This window comes from Bombus bifarius, unplaced genomic scaffold (assembly GCF_011952205.1).
Source record: "Bombus bifarius isolate JDL3187 unplaced genomic scaffold, Bbif_JDL3187 scf7180000010271, whole genome shotgun sequence".
Lineage (NCBI taxonomy): Eukaryota > Metazoa > Arthropoda > Insecta > Hymenoptera > Apidae > Bombus > Bombus bifarius.
The window spans coordinates 5675272-5698527 of record NW_022885586.1 but is presented as its reverse complement, the minus strand read 5'-3'; the positions used below and the strand labels follow the sequence as shown (position 1 = coordinate 5698527).

The 23256-nt window shown below is 42.5% G+C and overlaps 1 protein-coding gene across 2 annotated transcripts in view; it reads left to right on the top strand.

Annotated features, from left to right (window-relative positions):
- The window catches only part of LOC117216279 (protein abrupt-like), a 67605-nt gene that overhangs the window by 32613 nt on the left and 11736 nt on the right, over window positions 1-23256 (top strand). For both annotated transcript variants that reach the window (XM_033462862.1, XM_033462863.1), the window contains 4 exons: window positions 12258-12494; window positions 12584-12790; window positions 13377-13539; window positions 13950-14003. In XM_033462862.1, coding sequence (XP_033318753.1) covers window positions 12258-12494; window positions 12584-12790; window positions 13377-13539; window positions 13950-14003 — 661 coding nt within the window. The remainder of the gene's footprint in view (window positions 1-12257; window positions 12495-12583; window positions 12791-13376; window positions 13540-13949; window positions 14004-23256) is intronic.

Genomic DNA, 23256 nt, shown 5'->3' with positions numbered 1-23256 from the left:
ATGTTTTCATTTTTACAATCAAGCTAGTTCTCTAAATTTAACTCTGCACGACGCCGTCTGAGTCATCGGATAAAACGATTCTGTTTTTTAAACGTTCATAAAATATTTTTCATGAAAGGAAAACGATGTCAATAATTCGTATGCAGACGATGAAATGTCTGCCAACCTCAGTCACAGAACAAGAACGATGAGCTCAACTTGTTCTGGCGTAATGTTGGAAAAACGTTGGAATCGATATTAGCCTATCCGAGCGTAAATGGTGTTCCATTGGCTGGAGCAGTAAGAAACGCAAATGCGGCACGCATTAAGAGGCCTGGGGCAGCGCGTGCTTTAATGTACGCGAGTACGCACGCCGTAAGTGGTTCCATAGGAACAGCCGTAAAGGAAAAACAAGCCACGATTTCATGACGTTGTCTCGGATATACGGCATCATTTAACCCCTCTAACCCGCGGTACATCCTTCGACGAGGAGGTTCCATTAATGGGCCGCGCCTATAACTCGAACGACGTTCGGATTAGAAAGACGATAGGTCTCTTCCCTCGTCCTAATTTCTTCCATTTCTTTTTATATATTTTCGTTTTTAGATTCTATGTTGTATCGTTTCCTTGTTCTTTTTTTATTTCGCTTTACTTGAAAAGAGATATCGCTCGGAGCGAGGTCTGTCGCGATGTCGTGACGCTTGACGTATGGTCTGGCACGAAGATATACCGTTGCTGGAATTAATTAGAAATACGTGTAATCCAGTAACGAAGCGTTTCTTTTTCCACTTAGTCCTCTTTTCTTTTTCTCTTTTTTTTTATCCTTTCTCATCGTGATCGACCTGTACGCGAGTAACTGGTATCGCTGTGAGTTCGTTAAAATGTCTACGGTTGCATCGCAATGACAAATAACTAGAATTTCTGTGTTGTTTCTCTCCGACGGTAATCGATGGCATTTAATGATTGTAAATTTTATGCGCGACCTTTGCTTAGCCGTCGCGGTTCTGCATTAAAAATAAATTAAGTTGGAAGATACCAAATATGATATTGGATACTGAGCCTTTCTATTCCGTTCCAACGAAACGAACGCTCGAAAATATCCGCAGATTTCGGTAAGTAAACAACGGATTTTCGTATACCCTTCTCAGTTAAAATTTCTTAATCAGTATTTTTCCATTTTTCAAGATATATCGAAATATTTAATATTTCTCTATTTTTTAAGTAAAGTCATATATTCTATAGACTGTTAGAAAATACAAAGAAAATAATATTTCAGTTTTCTTCAACTTTCAAAGGTGATAAATAAGAGATTTCAATCAAAGAATACTCGAAAGAATTATCGACGTTTTTTTTCTTTCGTCGAAAATATTTTATGTAACAATTGGATATTCAACAAACAAAATCGTTTTGTCTGATGACTCAGACAATGTCGCGCTCGAGTCAAATTTAGAGAACAATAATATTTCAGACAAGCAAATACCGTCGTCATTAGCACATAGTAATACGACGAATTATTGTTATAACCGTGATGCAACGCGCGTTCCATGGTACCAGTTTACATACAAAACACCGCGACGTATTTACCAGGCTGCGTAAAAACGATATAATGAATTATTCTTTTAATTAACTTATTTTTGTCCAAGCAATCACCTCCGTCTGTATTCTGAAAATCATGCACAATTACTACATGAAATTCTTATCCCACTTCCTACGATTGAATATTCCGGTACACGCGAATCCTCTCTGCAGTAGTAGGTCGATAAATTATCCGTACTGACTCATTTCTATCGCCAACGCATCGAATCAGCCTCTGTGGTCCATTTCACAACTTTCTATACGCTTACGCTACGTTCTAGCTACACGCATACGACATTGTGTATCAAATAATTCGATCGATGCCTGTAATCAAACTGCCATTTAATAACAAGCCCCTCTTGCATAATTAACCAATTTTAATGAGATCTTGCAAATCGTAAATTATCAATAGGCACTAATAAATTTTCTTATGTAACTGCAACAAGTTCGGTGATAAATCCAATAGAATTTACAATCAAATTCTATAAATTACAGCTGCTCGCGCGATTTTGTAAAATTACAAAAGAAAAGTCTATCCACCACTTAGAAATAGTAATTTGTCAATATATTTATTTATTATTAACATATTAGTAATATATTGTTAATTAGTAAATGCAGAAGGATCCAGATCGAACGATTCAGAAAAACGAATGGAAAAAAGAATTTTTCGAACCGTAGCCGTGACGGTGTCAAATTTAGACAGCCGTAGTATGTACATCTGTCGACTATAATATCCATTGACTCGTCCCCGTAAGTAAGTACCCCGTGAACACAAACAGAAGCACAGAGGCGTCAAGAAGACGCGCGTGTAACCCGCATACACCCGTGTGTGCGTGCACACGCATCACACACGGAATATGCGTGTTGTTGGTCGCTAGTCTTAAAATAAGACCGGCCACCGCACCGTAATAAATTCTGCGTGCCTCCTCCTCTCGCGTATCGTGCGTACGTGTCTACTTCTCGAAGTGTCAGCCGGAGAAACAGAGAGGGAAAGAGGGTGGCAAAGAAGGGATGGAGGGAGCGGAGTATAAAAGAGAAAAAAGAAGAAAGAAGAAAAAAGGGAGCTGCGAAAGAGAGAAAAGAATAAAGTGAGTCACACATTGGAGGGATCGAAAAGACGGCGGACACCCGCCCCTCCCTCCTCCAACCCTATCTTTTCGAGTGCGCACCAGAAGCACGCGCGTTACTTTATAAATGTGCTCGCCAGAAGATGTTGCTATATATGTTAGCGTGTAATTCAAGAATTCGAACGGCGACACACGCTGTTGCTCACGACTCACGACACACGAAATCCGGAGAAAGCTGGCGAAGAAACACGGACGCGAGGATCGTTTTTTAATTTAGATCCGATGCCATATGTCACGAGGATGTGGCTTTGCTTCCCTCCGTTGTGAGATAGTATTACGAGAAATTAGGATAGTTTTTGTTTCGTATGCATCAAGATCACGGATTCGGATTAGATTGCTTTTGCTGTCTGCAATTTATTCGCCGACCGGCTCTCCCGATAGGGAGGTTTTGATAAGGTATACGCGCATCAGACAATCGCTTTACGCTGCCGCCAAATATCCTCCAATATTGTCGTGCAATTATCGTCGACGAGCACACAACAGTCCCTTTGTTCCCGGTTTCCTTTACCACTGAGTCACACCGGTTCAACAAAACGCGGCTTTTTCTGCCGGCTGACATCCACACCGGTCGTCACGCTGAAATTTCTGGAACATTTTATCCCCGTCGTCGCTTTTGCGACAATGCATTAACATTCTTTTATTCAGCCGTTTCCAGGGAACACACTTGTCGAGTTTCGACTCGAACAGAGAGCTCATCCCTCGATTCTTTCTTCGTTTACCGTGCTATTACTTGCTGGAAATACTGAGCTGAATCACCTTCGGTGGCAACGGACTCTTAAGTCCGTCCCAATTTTTCTTTTCCTCGTTCAGTTTAGCTGGTCGTCGAAACAAATACCGGTATCATGGTTTCGTTAATCTCACGGTCGTTACTCATCGTTTTTAATTTCGAGAATTTTACCTGAGTCACTTTCACGCAGCATCCACCCACGGTATGTAACAGTACACGTATACAAGTGCACGTTACACGGTCGTTCTCTCTTTTACCCACTTTGTTCCTCCAGCGAAATGAATTGATCATTGAACTGGTCACGGTGTTTTTCGTTCCAACTCGGTTATTCATTCCCGAATGTAATTCCGCGCCATTGCATCATACGTCGTTCCTAGAACACCTGGTCGGCACATCTTATCAGGAAATCTTATCGAAATCGTACACGTTAAATTTAACCGCGGTAGATTAACCCGTTCGTTTCGTGATCGCTACGGGAATAAATCAGAGACTCGTATCCGCGGTTGCCCGACCGCGTGTTCAACTATCATAAAGAGAAGCAGAGTCTTTTGTAACACGGCTGTTTGTATATTAAATATAAGATTTTTTCTTCCCCTGCACTAAATCTCAATTTCCGCCATGGAAAGCGAGAACAACAGTTACATGAAACGATAGGGAGTCGCGAGCGTGAAATAGACGCGTGCACGTATAATTACGCTGGCGTACACCTACGTCGCGTGGACATCGTGTAACGATCCGTTAATAACGTTACCGTTAACCACGCATTAGTGGTCACCTCGGCTATTTGCATATCGGATCGGTAATTTCCATCTGACGCCAAGAGAAACGAGAGAGGAGGACGCGTGTTGTGTACCAGTTTGCGTGTAACGTACAGCAGCTAGCAAAAGTATTTACACACACGCCATAAGAAATTTGTATCTGCATATTGTGTGTTTACATTAAAGATTTTGAAATTTCATTAGTATTGTGATAGGATTACATGTCTACTGTTATGATTATATCGGTAAAACTTAAATCTAATCTGAGAATATATAATAAATATGTATTTAGTAAAAAGAAAAAGATACTAGAATACAGCATGAATAACTGAACTATGCCATAAGTGTATATAAGTGTATGTATAAGTGGATAATAGTTTGTTTAAATATTTTTGCACTTATTGCTATGTACTTGCATTACCAGATTTGTCTCGAAATTTACCAATGTAATAATGACAGTCGAATGTCATTACAGTGCTAATGAAATATAAAAACGTTTCGTTTAACACACGCAATATATTCATAAAATGTTTCTACAAGTGTTCGAATACTTTCGTGAGCAACTGTAGGCGAAACACACACGGCTGTATTAAACGTGTGGCCCGTCTACTAGATACCCCTTGCTACGGCATCTATGTGCGCCATTACGGAGAACCCGTGTGGCGGTGATTTATCCGGCGCGGTCGAATCGAAAACGTCCTCTTGATCCGAAATGAATATACACATACACATAGGTACGTAGTCGTGAATCGTGAATTTAAAATGCGCGGAAGATCAATCTGACCGATAACTGAAATAACAGTACGTTCCTCTAATAACTATCAATTACCAGTTTGCTATGGATGCTGCTGTGGGAACGTTCGAGGATTAGATATTCGAAATATGTATCTCTCATTTTTTTCTCTTTTCATGCTCTTTCCTTGTCTTACGAGTAGTGGTATCTACTCTTGAGAGGCTTGTGATATTTCGGGATATTACGAGATGAAAAGGATAACTTTTGGTTACACGTTGCTGAATATGACCAATGGTAAGAATTATGGAGATTTTTAGAAAAAGACTCTAGGAGGATATACATATATATATATTATGCCTATTATGCCTAGAGTATATATATATTTAGATAGAGTATATATATATATAGATATGTAATTTCATTTTGCAGAAAGTTCTTAGTGTATCGACGAATCGATACAATTTTATTTCCAGTTCGGTGTCTCGACGCGGATTGCATCTTCTACCGAGTGTCTTCATATTTTAAAATATCTTGCCTCCCACCGACTGGCCAGCACATCTAAATATATACATACGGTTGGTGCTCGTGTCAATTTGCGGGAACACGGAATGCACGGAGACCAGGGAGCGGAGAAACGGAAAGCTGGACTCACGCTTTCCTGTGTGCATGTCCTCACCGGGTCTCTCTTCTCACGCGCGTATTTAATTTCCAGGCGCGGCTCATCGTCGTCAACGTCGACGAGGGTCGTTCTTCGCCCGTAAACGTGCTCTCTACGCCTCTAATAAGCCTTCGTATTCTCGTTTTTCGTTAATGCGGCGTCTATGCACACGGTGCACTCGCATTACGCTTAATGTCGCACGGCCACAGCAGTCGTGCACATGCGGCCAGCAAATTATCGCCGGTATATTATTGTGCTGCGTGTGCGTATAACGTGTTCGTCCCGTCCTCTTTCGACGTTCGTCATTTTTTTCCCTTTCTTTTCTTTCATTCTGCTCCTTGTTCGGTTCACTGTTCGTCTCTATCTGTATTTCGTCGCACTCTGTCTCTTCCTTGACATGTCTCCCTTCCTTCCTTCATTTTTTTCTCTGTTTCTGTGTTTGCTCTCTTTCCAACTGTGTAACGTGGAGTACAAGCCAAGCGAAATGACGATGGCCGCGCGTGTACCGAGAGACACATTATACCTCCGTGTATTTTTATCAACGGAAGTGCGTAGTTGTACGTGCGCGCATTCCTGCACAGCCTGCGCCTGGAAAAGCGACGCTGAAGAAGGAGGGAGCGTGAAACGCGCCGCGTGTACAATGTACATGCGTGTATTTCTTGTTCCCGCCATTGTCGTCGGCACACGCGTCTCCCTCCATGCATCCGCTTCGTTCATTCCGGTCTTTCTTTGTCTTGCTACGTACGATTCTAGACATTTGGAATGATTAGATTCCGTTACTAGGAAGTCACGCAGTTCAGAATTACTCTGAGTGAACATCAGAACTCTGTTTATACGGATCTGTCAAGGAGTAATAGCAATTCAGCAATTCTTCTCACCACGCGTCTCTCTTGATGCGTCCACTTTGTAGATTCTTCAACTTCAGTGTTTCTGCGTTTTACGTTTATTTTACGTTCAGTCTTGGTGTTGGAACGATTTGGATATAATTTGGGATTACTCTGAACTAGAACTCTATACGAATCCGGCAAAGATTAAAAGGAGTTTGCCAATTCCTTCCACTGTCCATGATTTTTCTCCGAGCAATAAAGACTTTAGATAAGCGAATCCAATCGGCAGGAAAGAGATCGGTTAAACGAGAACTAATTAAAATTTCATTCCAATAAATGCAGTTCGGACAAACGAAGTGTCTATAGACAACGGACGTACAAAGAAGTTTATTGAATGCATTCAAGTATCGTTCGAATATCAATAGTCGGAGATCTTCCATCGTCCTCCAACGATTTCTTTCACAGGAATATCCAACGAATCACCCTGAGAAACCTATAATTGCGAGATAATAGTTTATCTAATTTCAATGAATATGATACAATTAAATGAAAACTGCCTTAATTTTCAAAATAAAAATATTCACGCGATATAGATCCAGTAGCAGTTCTGTGATACGTTCACTGGAAAGTACAAAAATTCTGGAAAAATGTATAAAAATATGGACTACTGCACAGAATTAAACAATGTATTTTCAAACGTTAAGGTCCCCGTTAGTATGAAAAATCCTCTTCGTTGGCACGACATCGCCTGACGAGTTAACGAAAAATTGAAAGTGGATTCGTTTAGGGGTGGCAAAGAGAAAGAGGGTAAACGCGTGGCGAAGTTTGATCGATACTCTGGCTACCCTCGAAGTTGCCTCGCGATTTGACTGGTTAACGCCAGGAAAGCTTAAAACATGCGTCAGTAAAACTCCAACTACCCAGATAAGAAGATAACGAAGAGTTGTGTGCACGCGTGAACTACTTGTCCGTGTATTCGTCTGTACAACGAAACTATATGCGTGGCCGGGGGACTGTAACGGCGAACGGACATGTTTCGTGAAGCCATGACGGCTGCGCGTTCACTGCATAACCGGATCAGAAACCATGCAATCGTATCTACTTTTCTGCTTACGCTTTAGTTGGGGTGCTTCGCCTACATGCGATCAAGATACAGCACCGACGCACGATTACAAGAACTTTTTTTTTTCTTCAAACGCTCAACGGTACAAACTCTCGCCACCTTTTTCCTTCATCCCTCGACAAGGCGTCTTCGAGCCGTGAACGAGTAAGTTCGCGAGCATCGAAATCGGTCTAATCTCTGCTTTAAATGACTAATATACGCAGGAAAAATATTCTAAGTTTGGAATAATTTGTACCTATTTAATTGGTAACCGAATATATTTACGTAGAAAAGATCGTGTAAGATTGGTAAATACGAAATACGAAAGGTAGTTAAAGAAATTTAGTAGCCGCCTATCTATGCGCATACTAATTCGACAAGTAAATGTATTCGAAAAACAATGGAATTTACATTTTTACTTGTAGGAGCGTACATTTTTAATTGGATTGAAATTACTTAACGAATCACATTACACTTACGAAGTTTGCGTTAATATAATAAATGTGTACATTTCCTAGATAAGTATATTTATTACGAATAATGTACATCTTTGTATATACACATATTTATTTGATTTTATAGTCTTGCACTTTCGCTAAAATCCTGCATAAATACATACATTAACCAGCAACATTCACTTTTTATCTTTAACTGTGACACATATAAATATAAACGATTTCACATGGACAAGGTACAAGTGAGACGTTAGAGTTTCGAGGCAGATATAAATTTAGCGTTGAATCGTTAAGAGATCGGAGACCGTTGATCACGAAACGTAGTGGCACGACGAAGAGGAATTTAATGATAGTCCCCCCCCCCTTCCCTCGTCGTAATAATTCCTCTCATTTTTCCGCGTTAATTCTCATCAGCCGACGTTTTCTACGGATTCGCGTTAAAAGCACGATGCGAGATACCGCGAAACGTGGGAAACCTCTCGCCCGGTTTATTACGATGCTTTTGTAGTCACGCTCGCGGCGGTCAAAGAAATTTTCTTCGAATAGGTTTGCACAGGCTGTGCGACTCGGGTTTCCCGTGTGTATATCACATCGGTCGCGACTGCTACGGCCATAATTTTCTAGCCACCTGTGTGTGCAAGCGATCACGCTGGAATCCAGAGCGTCCGCTTTCTAAAAACCGTAAGTAATGCAAGAGCACGGAAGATCGTTCGATCGATTAAAGCGGTCGAACGAGAAGGTGCCGGGGAAGCTTCGTGTTTCTTTGCTTCGTGGATCGCTTCGTGATCGCGAGCTCGCGCGCGCGTATTGCCTTCGATAATTGATTAATGGAAATAAAGGAGAATGTATGAGACACAATGAAGGTGAACTAGAAGGAATAAACGGTTAGCTCCGGAATGCGCGGCATAATGTAAGCAATTACATCGTTTCTTCGTTTTTAGATCGCGACTGCCGATACCCAGGCCTACCGAGGAACTTGATGTGTTTTTAACGAGAATAAAATGGTAGCGAGATAGCGTAATAATTAATTGTTCGGTTATCTCGAATTTTATACGACACTGTCTTCGTTTCACTCGTCGAATATCGTCTTTAATGGATCGGAATACGATGGTAATTACTGCGTGGCATCCTTTTCTCTATTATTTGAACTTCAACTTGGATCTTTAATGCCTGGGAAAACGTACAATATTGATATTCGATGGAAATAGTGGCACATTAAAATAACATATCCCGGTCTGTTTTTAGATCACTATTGGTGAAACGTTGCTGAAAGTTATCGATCGAATCCGGCCCTCATTTTTACCCTCACTTTACGGTACTACTATGAAAAAGGAAATACGATGTTGAACTTTTCTTTTCTACCAGTTTTGTAATCGTGGGCATTCGGTACGAGTAGAAACTCGAAGCTTGAGCGATAATAAAAGGCTAAATGGCGTTGCAACGTGCGGAAGACTCGCCTTTAATCATTCATCGACGCGCTTGCAAACGTACTTTTCCCTGGTTGTTGACGGAATGCGTGCGCGAAATATAATTCCCGGCTCGAGGTGGCACGTCGCACGCGTATTATTACGTGTACGGCATCGACGTGTCTAATTACCTTCGATTCAATTTCGAAATTACGTTTCGATGGGAATTAATCTGCCTACATTCTTCCCTCGCGAAAACACATTAGGAAAGCATTTAAAAAGAAAAAATTAGATACACACAATGGAATCTCTGTTATCAGAACATCGATTAGTAATCGATTAATGGGAAATTTACGAATAATCTACCTTGTACTTTACATCTAACGAGGAGAAAACAAATATAAGAAACTAGTAGATTATTCGAATAATTCAATGGTAGAATTCATTATCCTCAGCGAGTACGATCGTACGTACACATTATAATACCTAATAAAATAAACAAGAAAATAATTCCTAGGAACGAATCTTATTCTTAGTTGCGTTCACAAAAAGTATGAGTTTGTCACCTAGTCATGATTAGTTTGAATAGTCCATTGTACGGAATTCCATTGTACATGAACTAAAGTATATGTATTTTACAACGATCGCGAAATATATTTTGGAAGGATGGCCTCTGTTTCGCTCATGTACGACGCACGAACATCCGTACAATTAATTATTGACCCGTTTTAATCGCGTTAGGTCTAATTAGTGGGGAGAGGGAGTCTCAAAGTTGTTAATTAAATTGGTTAATGCGATAAAGGAGACCATAGCGGAGTTCTCTTCGTTCCCTTTCTCTTCTCGTCTCTTTCGTTCCCCTTCTATTTCATGTCGGACTCCGTTCGTGTCTTTGTGTACCGCCCGCGCTATACTGCACCGCGAAGCGGAGAGAGATACTTTCAGCCACGGCGATTATTTCAATTATAGCGTGCAGCCTCAGGATCGCGAAACCCTTCTTCGTTGGTGTGTATATTCACGGTTTTGGAGCGAATAGCCGGCGTGACGAGTAAATGGACGCTCGCTTTTGCGAATGTTTATACCGCCCGATACGCTGTATCGTAATCCCATTCAGCACAGGCAACTATAATAAGAGTTTTTCAATCGAACGTGGATTGTCAGGGTGTTCTATAATTCTCTTATATCCGTATCTTTTATTATCTGACGCGAATTTCGTGAAATTTCTGACCGTTTCTAGATAGTACTCTGGGAGTAATTGCTTTTAAAATAGAATTTTCTCTAATGACTAACTGTGTGCGTTTATTGGCAAGCTTCTGTTTACGAAAGTCGCGTTATGACTAAGTCTCTGTCGTGTTAAGATATTTCTGGCCTGTGTTTATGCTTTAATAACGATATTATCCGTTTATCATAGGTTTAATTATTTTCTACTTGGCATAAATAAAAAAGGCGTAGCTGTATCAAAGTTCGATTTTAATTCTGAATTTAACTTTAAATTATGAGAGTGTAGATGGTTGAATTTAAATTGAACAGAATATTTCAATATTCTTCTTCAGACGTAATGTCAAGATGATAGTAAACAGCCAAGTACACTATAGTAAAGTAACACTATAACTACCGATGATTATAGTATACAATGTGTATTTTAATAAAAATCATTACAATAAAAAATCATTCAAATTCACAAAAGTGGAGTGTTGTATATTTATAAAAGATAGTCTCAGAATTAACATCTCTCCAAGTTTCGCAAACGTAGATCCGCATCACTTTACGGCCTATAAAACATCCTCGAACTTCGAGAAACCTGCAGTCGAAAAATATCTCAGAAATCGATACGGCACAATTTTTCGGGGCAAATCAGTCTCGTCAGCCGGTCGCGGTTACTCCTTTCACGCGGCGAAATATTCGAAAGTAAAGAGAGAAAGAGAACGAGAAAAAAAAGAAGAAAATTCAACAGCGTCGAGTTTCAACCGGTCAACACACCGGTCGATATTACAAAACCTGGAACGATTATAACTCGCAACGGGTAAATCGATAGTGGCAATCGACAATAATAAATATTCTCGTGGTTCCCCCCTGCGCTTTTAGCGTATCACTGATTCGAAACGCTTCGTGTCTCGATAATCGAACCGGTGAGATATTCCAGTTTATGCATACCGGCCATTCTCGTTCATTCCTCTCGCGTTCTTGCGAATCCGTCGTTGTACGACACCTTTGGCCGCGAATCGTGTCGCCTCGAAATAACCGATGGTGGCGTTAGCGTTGGCAAGCTCTGGTAGTCATTAATTATAATTAATATCGATGCCGATAATGGCAAGCGCACCGTCGCCTCGCCGATCCGTATATTGCCGGGACATAGATCGGCGAGAACGCCTCTAACGTGTAAGTGCGCGCTATATATGTCCATATAAATTTCCATCTTCCATCGAGGATGATCGTTCCTGTTATACAGCCACGTTTATACAAGTGGTCAATTTGTAGGTTAGTTTGCTTGTTGGCTGCGACTATTAAAAAACAGAAGAATATAAACGACGAAGATGCACCATATAACGATAGAGGAAGAGAAAGAGAGAGCTAATGTGCACGGTATAGCCCATCCGAGTCGTTAAAAGCTACACGAAAGGTATCGTCGACGTGGATTAAATGTTGCTCGTTATACGTGTCGTGGTTGTAAATCGTCGTTGTAAATCAATTGACCAGACTTGGTCGGACTGAACGACCTGATAAATAGGATTAACTGATTTACATGAACGAGATTCGTCCGGGCAGCATCGATCATAATCAACGCTCTCGATAGCGTAATCTAGAATTCATTTTCGTCAGCCATATAAGATTTCTTCCGACTCAACGGTCTTTTTTCTTTTTCTTTTTTTTTTTTTTTTGTTTTCTTCTTTTCCTCACTTATTCGCTCTATAGGCGAATCCATGTCAGCATCCGATTGTGATCCTGAGGGACGTTGCCTCGTCCGATATGGAGTCGTTGCTGCGCTTCATGTACCACGGCGAGGTTCACGTGGGACAGGAGCAGCTGGCTGCCTTCCTCAAGACGGCGCAGATGCTTCAGGTTCGGGGGTTGGCCGATGTGAACAGCGGTGCTGCCACAGCGAAAATTCCACCTCCTTCGTCATCTGGTGGAAACAACGGTAGTGCACCGGTAAATATGAATTTTAATCTTTGAAATATTAAACTTAGTTTTAAATTGACTATCTAGTGTAATAACTGAGGGATATTTGATTTTCTCAGGCGACACCACGCAATCCGTGGCAAGATAACGGCAGGGGAGAATTGAACGAGGGTGCTTTGAGTCCTCCACCAGAAAAGAGACCTAGAAGTTATAGTCCACCGTTGGGTAACCACGTGGAGCAGAAAACTGACCTGCAGGAATCACTTCTGGGACAGGCCCTGGAAGGAGGACCCACGATACACACGACACCTACGAATAATGTACAGGTAGGAAGGAATTGTAGCGGCAAAAGAGTTAGAATTTGCTTCAAACCATGTTGTTGTTTTGCTTCGGAGTATTAAGACCGTTAGGTCTCAGGTATTGTTATGAACTCCGGGCAAAACAATGATGCCGCTACAGGTAACCGTTAAACGATACGAATTTGGATTTTTTAACCTTCTTCTGACGATTATAAATAAACGAACGTGATCGCAAGCGATTTAGTAAAAACTGTGACTAAAGGACTGTATAGATATCGTTTCGCGACAAGATAAATACACTAACGAATACACATATTGGTAATCTCATTATTCGATCCCCTACAGAATGTTACCTTGATTGGATCAACCCTTTTACAGTTTTACAGTGTTTAAAAATCTGCGAGTTAAGTTTTTTGAAAATATGTAGTCTGTAAATTACAAAATACGTGATTTGTTCTTTTCGATTTGTTAGTGCAATTTTCACGTATTTGTATATGATCCAATAATACAACCGTGTTTGTGATACCACTTTATTATACTGTCAGAAGATTAATAGTCTTAAATGAGATTTATGAAGACTGGATAAGAAAAGTGGAATTATTATTGGTTACAGACGCAGTCTACAGGCGACGAATCGAATTCAATGTCAGATGAAGAGGAGATGTCGAATAACGACAGTATCCTGAATTCCGTGAAGACGGAACCAAGCGACATTTTAAATGATTCTATAGAACACCATCGTAACTCGTTTCCTACGGCGCTCTTGGGAATACCAGGTAATTCAACCGAAATCAATTCAACTTTTTTTGCTCTTTATAATGATTTCTAATTAACGGCCAAAGAATAATAGCGCTGTAAGTCGAGATTTTGAAAATTCAAATTCAATGACGTTTCAATTTTTAAATGTAATCGTCCCTCTATCTCCGTAATTAGTTAAGTTGTAATTTTATTCTCTGTCTGTGCGTTTTAACGACGTGAAAAAGCATAAGTAATTTTTTATGGTAGTAAACGTAGAACATTATTTTATGAAAACTTGCAGTAGACTGACTTACACAACTACGACTCTCAGTCAACTAATCGAGATAGAAATGAAATGACGCCGAGTCGATTGACATTAATTTCCTGCTTAGAGTTGACGGATGGTGTAAGACAATTGTGTGATTATGATCGTAATTGATAATTACAGGACTGATACCAGGGCCATCCGGGATCCACGCGGCGAATCAGGATCCGAATTACGGTAAGTGATCAGAGTCAACGATTCGATTTTACAGTTTATTACGATTTCGTAGCCCAAGACTATAGTATCCTCCCGTCGATTCCCTCAAGACTCTGGTCTCTCGTTGTTGCGTTGAATGCATGGAACTCTCGTACCTCTCACAACCCTGCATCCCCTTGCCCAACTTAACCCTTTTTGAAAAAAGAAAAAAATATAATAAAAAAGAATAATAATAACGATAAAAGAATAATACAGAAACATGGCGAGTAACAGCGTTATCGTGGAGCTACGTCTCCGACGGCTCTTCGAGTTCGTTTACCGGAATAATATCGATTTTCTTCCGCAAAAAATGGTCTGCGGTCGTTAGAAACGGAATTGTTAGGGTTGCCATGCAAAGTCAAGCTCGACTCTTTTTAATCTCGAATTCTTTAAAACGACCCTTCTTTCAGTTAAAACTGTTTATGGATAAAAGAGAGGGTGGAGGTGTGGAAATGGCAATGAAGAAGGACAAAGTACACACGTTACCACATTCAGCAAACAGATAAAAATCTGATCGAAATAAAATTGATACCTGTGATATCTTGAGATTAAAAGAGTGAAAAATACATTTACAAAAAAAAAGTAGAATGTAATCTACGATTGGATCATAGATATTCAGGGAAGTAAAAAAAACACACACACGGATTCGGGGGCGGGAAACAGTGTGACAGGAATGACAAAAAAAAAAAAAATAAACGGAAGTAAAACAAAAAATGTTAAAAAAAAGAGATAAATGAACGGAACGGGAAACGAAGGGCTGTGGGAGAACGGAAAAAAATTGAATAGTGTTTAAGGGATCGTACGAGGTTGGCTGAGGACTGACATTGGCTGGTGGTTCCAGGGCGATGGCAGCCCTCTGGAGGAGACGGTTCAAGCTCGAGTTCCGGTTGGTTGCCGGGTACGTCCTCCGCGAGGAACGACCACACCGGGTCTGGAACTTACCAGAGCGGAGTGCACAACTCGAAAGGTCAGGACCTGTCGTCTCTGCTCCAGCAGCATCATCATCACCATCAGCTCCACGCCACCAGCCAAGCGTCGCAGCAACACGCCCTAAATGCCTTGAACTCGCTCAACTCCCTGAACAGCCTGAATACCGAGCAGCTGACGATGATGCATCAGAAGCTGCAGAACAATCTTCAAACGTTGCAGCAACAGCAACAAACAGCCAGCGCGAAAAACGAGCTCAATCTGATGCTTCAATCGTGCACCAAGGAGAAGATTCAAGAGAGCATGGCGTTGTTCCATCAACAGACTCATCGTCGGTTTCACCAGCAACAGCATCATCAAACCGACAACACGAGCCAATCTGGCAAACCAAAGTGTCCGGAGTGCGGGAAGATCTATTCGAACAATTCGAACCTCAAGCAACACATCGTGAACGTGCACACAGTTCAAACCGAGTACGTCTCCTGTCACGTGTGCAACAAGCAGTTCAAGACGAAACAATACCTCCAGATACACCTTCTGTCGATGCATGGTATCCGGAAACGGAAAAGTTACCCGTTGTATCAGATGCAGACGCAGATACAACAGCAACAATCGTCGGGTGGCCAAGTGTCTGGCGGCCAGCAATCGCAGCAACAATATGCGGCACCAGAAAGATGGTCGAACGAGGACAAACAGTGATCGGAACGCGTGTCTTGCGTATCGTTGATCGATCAAAGAATTGACGAGACACGCGTGTTTCCCTTGGACGATGTTTAGGGCTGAAAAGAGAGGGGTCGATGAGAGTGGATGCTGGCAATCTGTATGGTTGACCCTAAGGAACTTTGACGAATAGCTGGGAATATTCCCGAGTAAGACAACTGACCTCGCAATAATACTCGTAGTAGATGTACATATACACTATTGTAAAACTGCATAGGGAAGTTAAGTGTTTGTTCTTCGCGTAGAACATCCATAGATAGATAGTTTTTCTCTTTTCTCTCTTTCATTTTTTTTTTTTTTTTTTTATTCATTTCTACCGATAGTTAGAACAAAAGAACGGAGGTGGCGATAGGCAGAAGGAGGGCGAAAGAGGGTGCTGATACGAGGATTGGCCGACCTATTTTCGTATTGTACCGCAGTGCGCAGCCAATCCTTCCAGGCAGCGATAAGTAAGCGCCCGCGATTGGCCGACAGAGACTTCTTGAAATTCTCGCCCGTATTCTTATCGGCATAAATAGTAGCGGACGAAGAAAGAAGGATGCGTCAGCCTCGTTTCGCGAAAAGAGAGAGAGTCATTCACGGGAAAAACGTCGATAGAACTGTATTCACCACTTTTGAGGATTCACGGCCTTTAAGAGGAACCGAGCGAATAGAGAATTCTAAAGAAATAGCTGAACCGGTGAAAATAACGTTTCTAATAGAACCGAATCTTATCGTGAATATTTCTCTTCTTCTCTCTCCCTTTTTTTTTTATTTGTTTTTCTTTTGAAACGAATCACATTTTTTTCTCTCTTTTTAACCGCTGATAAATTCTTTCGCTTGTGTCAGTGTGCAATTAGATTGACCGAATTACGACGGTGTATCTTTATAGGAAAAGAAAAGAAGAAATGGAGCGAATTATTTCCGACCGTGGCGTTGAAACGAACCGAATTCAGGGCGTAATATTCGCTTGTCTTTTAACGTATGTCTCTGCACAGGGTGCTTTTAAAATATTGACACGCGTGGCTAAAACCGGTAGCCAGAAATGCAGCGTCCCATTTACTCTCTGTCGCTTCCTCATCTTGACGCGTCACAGTTCGCCCTGCAATCGTATGTAAATGTGTGTCCGCTTGTGTACGTCTCTCCCTGTGTGCATTTTCAGAGGCACGAACGAAACGAGGCTCGGTACCACACATACGTACACACGTCGAATGCCCGCGCACATTTAGGCTCACGGAATTACGAGGCAGAAAGAGATAGACTGGCTTGTATTGATCTCGAGGATTCAACAAACAGCACCTACTGCCTCCCGCTCCTTCCTCTCTAACTTTACCTTACTCTTCACCCTCGACCTCACCCTATCTCTCGTTTCGTTTTCCACGTGTTCCATAGGATTCAACTTGTCTCTCGGACAGAGTTTGATGAGCCCCTCCTTCTCGATAGTTTCTGAGCCAGCTTGTTAGCAGACGTTTGCTTCAATTCTCCTCATTTTCCACGCGAATTAGATCTGACACGGTGAATTTCAAGTTCGTTTATTCAAATTGCATTTTTACGATCGGTCACTTTCAGTTCTACTCGAGATAGCAGATAGCAGATATGTATATAAGAGTTTATTTTGTATTTTCTAAACTTAAACTGCAATATCACGCGAAAAAGGCTTTGCATTACGGTATATGTGATATCAGGCCGATCTATACCATTCACGGATCGAATCGTTAACAGTGTGAGTGCGTTGTCAGCGTCGAGCCATTGGATCAGGGTTTTTCGAGGGTGAGGAGAAGAAAGTTGCACAGGACACGCGATACAAGACCCTAGTGAGCGTGGGCCACGCGATGCTAGTACACGATCAGCCTATCACCCCTATTGCGAACCCCTGGCAAAACAAACCCTGCCGGCTTATCCAATTCCACGGCATTTCCACGAATCTCTTCCATCTCCTGTCTGTGCTACCCAACCCTGACGCTCGTAGTTCCGACGTAAATGGAGGAGGAGACTCGCATTTGTTCCAGCCACCCTCTCGCTTTCTCTCTTCGTTCATTCTAACCCTTCCTCCCACCCTTCGTTTTTGCCTGCGCCTTCTCCGTTTTTACCTTCAACCCGCAATCCCTGCCATTCAGGCGGTCGGTTAGATCGTCTTGTTCTTATTTCTTGGAGTGAAACTACGTCACCTTTGAGAGCCAGTGAGCATCTAAAAGCATTCGCCGCTTTGGTTTCAACCGACACCACGAGGAAATGGTTCTACTTCCTGCTGTCGTTAAAGATGATGGCTCGCTAGCATATGTCTTTCTTCCATTTTTGCTTGTTTCTTCGTTTTTTTTTTCTTTTTAATCTTACGTGCAATTAGTTTCGAGTGTCATCATCATCCTAAGTTTAACGATTGTCCTAGGTCAAGGGTATTTTGGATTTCAAACAAGTGGTTTCAGGAAGAGTTTTTTTTTTTTTAATTTTTGCATCTGTCGCTACTTTTTGAAATATTTAGAGTCAAACAATTTGTAGACTTAACAAATTTGAATTCCTAGACATTCGGGTGAACATCGCAATTTCATCGAACAGAAATTTTTTTACATTGTTCACAAGTTTCTTAATGCTAGAATCACCGAAGGTGGAAGTATAAAATTGATAGCATAGAAATGAAAATAGAAGCTTTGAAGCAAAGCTTTATTCATATTCATTATCCAAAAACTCATTGAAATGCCCAAAAGTGCATCGTTATAAATCCACAGGTCTATAGAATTAGTTTGGTGATTTTACTGTTAAATAAATAATACTTTTCCCAATCCTCAATCACCACTCGAAACGCTCGAAAGGCTTTTTTCCGCTTTTTCTCCAATTTTCTCGCCATTACACTGGAAATCTCCACGTAAGCTGGTGAAATCGGCTCTCCGTTCGCCGCTTCACAGATTACAGTCATCTATCACCCGGATTCGATCCGGATAACCTAACCGTCCGTTTCGGACTTCGCTAGATTCTTATCAACTTGATAAGTTTGTCTGATAAAAGCGGCGTGTCTCTTCTATCGTCTAACCGACGTTCCACGCCGTGTACGTAATATCTTTCGACATACATTGGGAAGAACAACTGTGAGAGAAACTGCAGGGAAAGTATGAAAGTGATCGCGTGATTATCGTAAAGAATGAACGAAAGATCGGTTGTGTTACGCGCGTCACGTAGTTGAGGAGGACCACGAAAAAGAATAAGTTTTCCCGTCTTTAATTCCACACGCCTGCGTCTCGCATCTTACTTCTCCCTTGCTCGCTTGACGCAGAATACTGATTCTTCTCTTGGCCGAGAACTAAGGGTGGCATTAAAAGTTTCGTGGAAAAGAAGTCGAGCAAATAACACGCGAACGTATGATCGATTGCGTTCCCTAGGAAAGTGTAATCTGCCTTGGAAAGTGGTTGGGGAGAAGGGCAGAGCGGAGAGACAAAGAAGAGAGGAAGAACAGGAAATGAGATGGGATATAAGGATATTGTGGCCCACTTTGCCGTCGACGATCAGATACATAGAGGCTTTGGGGCTGGTAGAAAAAAGATGGCCACTCATAGAGGGCAGGGTAAGATCGGTAGAAGAATAAAAATGGGATTTCGTGCGATAAGCGAAACGTAGACCGTTGAGTTCAAATGTTTGCTCGTTGGATTCGCTTCTCCTTTTACCTCGTGGTTGCGTATTTTTTGGTCTCTGCTACTCTTTTTTTTTTTACTCCCTCTTACCAAGGTTCACCTTATCCCGATTTCATCCTGCTGGTTCTTCTCGTTTCTTGTCTCCTTAATGTTCTGGAATCCCCTTTTTCCTCGCTTTTACCCCTCGTGGCATCCACGTGTTGGCGGAACGTGCGCGAGGAAAGGGGATGATCGACCAAGCCGAAGGGCGGTTCATCCTATATTGCGTCGTCTGGACAAATGACAATTGCAATTCCCTTTTGGAATCTATCGCATTAGTCTGCTGTCCGGACGCAAAGTCGTTAGATCGCTGCGTAAAACTGTCTGTTCCTATCTTTTCTCCTTCTAATTTCGTTAACAAAGAGGGACAACGATAGAAACGCGGTGAAATTAAAGGATAGGATAAGGTAGAGTTATTTAGGTTAGAAGTATCTCTGAGTCCTGCTATATTGCCTCGAAGAGAAGGAAAAGAAGTTGAACGTACACGAGTTTCAACTTGGTAATATTATTTTAGCTAAATTTATCGTAACTATATTTAGTTACTTAGAGATGGTATTGCGTCAGTTATTCCGGATTGACTAATTTCCACTCGTGTTTTCGTCGTGAAGAGTCATTAACAGAATTGACAGGAGGCTCCATTAACGTAAAGAATAGCAACGAAACTAGAGTAAAGAGTCACGAACGCCTTGACAGTGATATTCGTCTAGCTCTAACTTTTCCACGAGTTATGCGTCGCAGACGTTGCCACTCGAAATTACGAAAGTTTGGCGCGCCATCAAGAAAAATGACGAACGGAGAGTGCGCGCGGTTGGAGCGCGCGTGTCACATGGCGCCTTGTCCCTTTTGTTATTCTACTCGTGCACAATCCAGGTATCGCTCTTAGTCCCATCTTATCGATTCTTCCCTTTCAAAACCGAATAAAAAATAGAGGTAGGGGAAACTTGTCCGGCTCCCGTAGAGATTTCGTAACGCACGAAGAAAGAGGACACGATACGGTGGAATTAATTAAAGAAACTAAATCCCACCTCTTTTATGAACGGAGCGAGCATCTTAATTAAATTTCTCTCTAATTGATAACGGTGGTGGTCCTACTCTTCATGCACTTGGATACGTATATCAGAGTTCATGTTATATAAATTTTCTAATTTCTGACCAGCACAGAATGCATAGGTCTCTCTCTCTCTCTCTCTCTCTTTTTCTCTCTCTCTCTATGTGCAGGCATCGCGTACACCAGGCTTATTCCGCCTAGAGCGTATCGATTGTTCCGCGTCGAACGTAGAGGAACGATAGAATGAGATTGGATTTCACGGTTGCAGCAACGACGGATGGGGTGGTGGTGCAGCACACTTTAGCAGGAAGATTGATTAAGCTGCCGCAGCCACCGCCGCCCACGCGAGGTATATTAAAGACGTGACCCGACATAAAGGAACCCCCTTCGTCTTCAGCTACCATCCGTCTCTTTCTCTCGCTACATCCACCCCTATCTTCTCTCTGACCACATTGATTTTCCACGCCACTCTCCATCTTCTTCCTCGCTTCAACTTCCTTCTTCACCCAGTGATTTTCTCCACTGTAAACTCTCTTATCCTTCTCTTACTTCTCAGTTTTCTCGAAGAAGTACAAACAAGTACGATGGAAGAAACGTTCCTTTCTCGTTCTCCTTCTCCTCGTCGTTGTTATCGTCTCGAGGTCTGCGGTCCTCTATCTATCGGGGACTCGTTGTTTACTTTAGCTGTAAGCTCGGGCTACCCGAAGAAGAAGAAGAAGAAGAAGAAGAAGAAAGTGAGAGAGAGAGAGAGAGAGAGAGAGAGAGAGAGAGAGAGTTCTCTGGTCCTTGGAAAGCTTTGCAAGTTTGATTGAATTCCAACGAGTGGCCGGTATCAGGAAATGGACAAGTTGCTTCGAGGTCTGTTTCACCTTACCCGTCTCCGTCTCCTCACCCTCTTCTCTCTACTTTTCACCCCTCTTTCCCCACATCTCTTCGTTTTTTTCCCTCTCTCCAACACGCCGCTGTCTGCTAGAAAGCTTTTAGCCTTTCCTATCCGAGTTTCGAGTCCAGACTGCGAGCGTTATTTTCGGTTCTCACGTTCGCCAGGAGGGATTAGAGAGGACGCGAGAGATTATAGAGTTTCGTTATTGCCGCGCTAAATGTTCGTTCTCGGTGTAGTTTCTGAATTAAAGGCGACCTGGACGCGCGTATAGTGCTTTTATTAAAAGCTCGCGCGCCGCTTCAATTTTAAAACAGTCTCGCGGACAGACGTATTTGAAATTAAAATAGAGCTTGAAATTAAAGCGGCGAGGAAAGAAAGGAAGGGAGGAGGTCGAGGATAGCGAGGGAGAGAGAATAGATATTTTATTCTGTCAGAGATATTTATGTCGAACGACCCTTTTTGTTCTATGCCGCTAATGTTCTATTTCTCATTTGAGCTCGTTTTTTTCTTCTTCCACCTTGTCCTAGATTGCATTTTTCATGAAGATCCCGCTAGGTTAGGTTCGTCCTGGCCATTGTCACGAATTTTCGACGCTGCGTAGATCCCAGGGAATCCAAGGACCATCCACTTTTCTCTATAGCAACTTCTCATCAATTTCACCGAAGGTAACACCCCAGGGCCGTGTTCTGTCTCATTCTTCGTTGCTTCGCTATATCGCTATCTAACGTGTTAGGCTTTTGTCAACTCGGGATATCCGTTTTCCTTGGATCCCCCGCTGGGAGGGTTTCTCGAATAGATTCTATACGATTTCGAACAGTTGGTCGTTTCCAGATTTTTCACCGATGTTAAACAGTCAGTGAAATTCCATTTATTTCCCCGTGATTTACGACGCACGTCAATCGTACAATTAATCTTAAGAAACTTAATTACACGCCGCTCGTTATCATCGTGTGACGTGGCTCATCCCTTTCGATTAAAGGACGCACGAGCTACTTCCGAGAAAGAAAGCTCGTATCTCTTCTCGTCGGTAAATACGTTCGAATTAGCCGGCCCCTATCCGCGGAGACGACGCAACAAATGTCCTCTAAAAATAAGGGAAGAAACGGGAACAGAGGAGCGTTCCAGGCGAAGTTGGTTGAGCGACGCGCAAAAGCCATCGGACGTTTTCATGAACGAGGAAGAGAGGGACGAGTTGTGAGAAGGCGAGAGACGGTTACGAGGGCAGCAGCAGAGCGAGATGGGGGAGGAGGGGCTAAAGTGAGAGACAGAGCAAAGAGAGAGAGAGAGGGGGGAGAGAGAGAGAGAAAGAGTGAGAGGCCGTGCTTCCCCCGAGGGTCCCGGGATCGATCCCTGTGCAATTTCCCGCACATGTCCGCATTGATCTGCCCTCACTTGCCCCCGGCGCCCACCCTTGCCACACTGAACCACCGCCACCCCCGCTGACGCCGTCACTGACGCCACTGCCGCCACCGCCAACCAACCACCCTTAGCTTCCTCAGGATCCCCACGATCGTCCAAACACCCGTCTCTCACGCCGTTTCACTGTCCAAAGTCGTTCGAACTACTCTTCCAACCATCCCCGCGGATTCAACCCCTTATATAGTTTTCCCTCTATAGTAGCGTGCCTTAGAAAGAGGAACGGCGCTTGACACGCGGGTCTTGTCACGCGTCACACACGCGATACGCCCCGAGGCATACACGATTTTTCAATTTAAGGAAAAAGAAAGAAGGAAAGGGAGACACCGATACTATGTATTGGGTTTCGTGATTGGCAGGTTCTTCCGGTCTCCCAGGGGATTGTACGTCTCTCGACAAACGTGTCGCTTTGGAATTTCGTATATCCTCGCGACGTCAGGGTTAATTAAGAGAACGACGGAAGGGAGGAATTACCGGTGTAGATGTAACAAAGAACGCGCGAAAACGAGTCGACGAGCGAAAGGACAAAAGTTATTCGCCCGAGCACCGCGACGCTCTTCACTTTTTCTCGCCGATTTTTTTTCGCCTTTTCTCTCTCTCTCT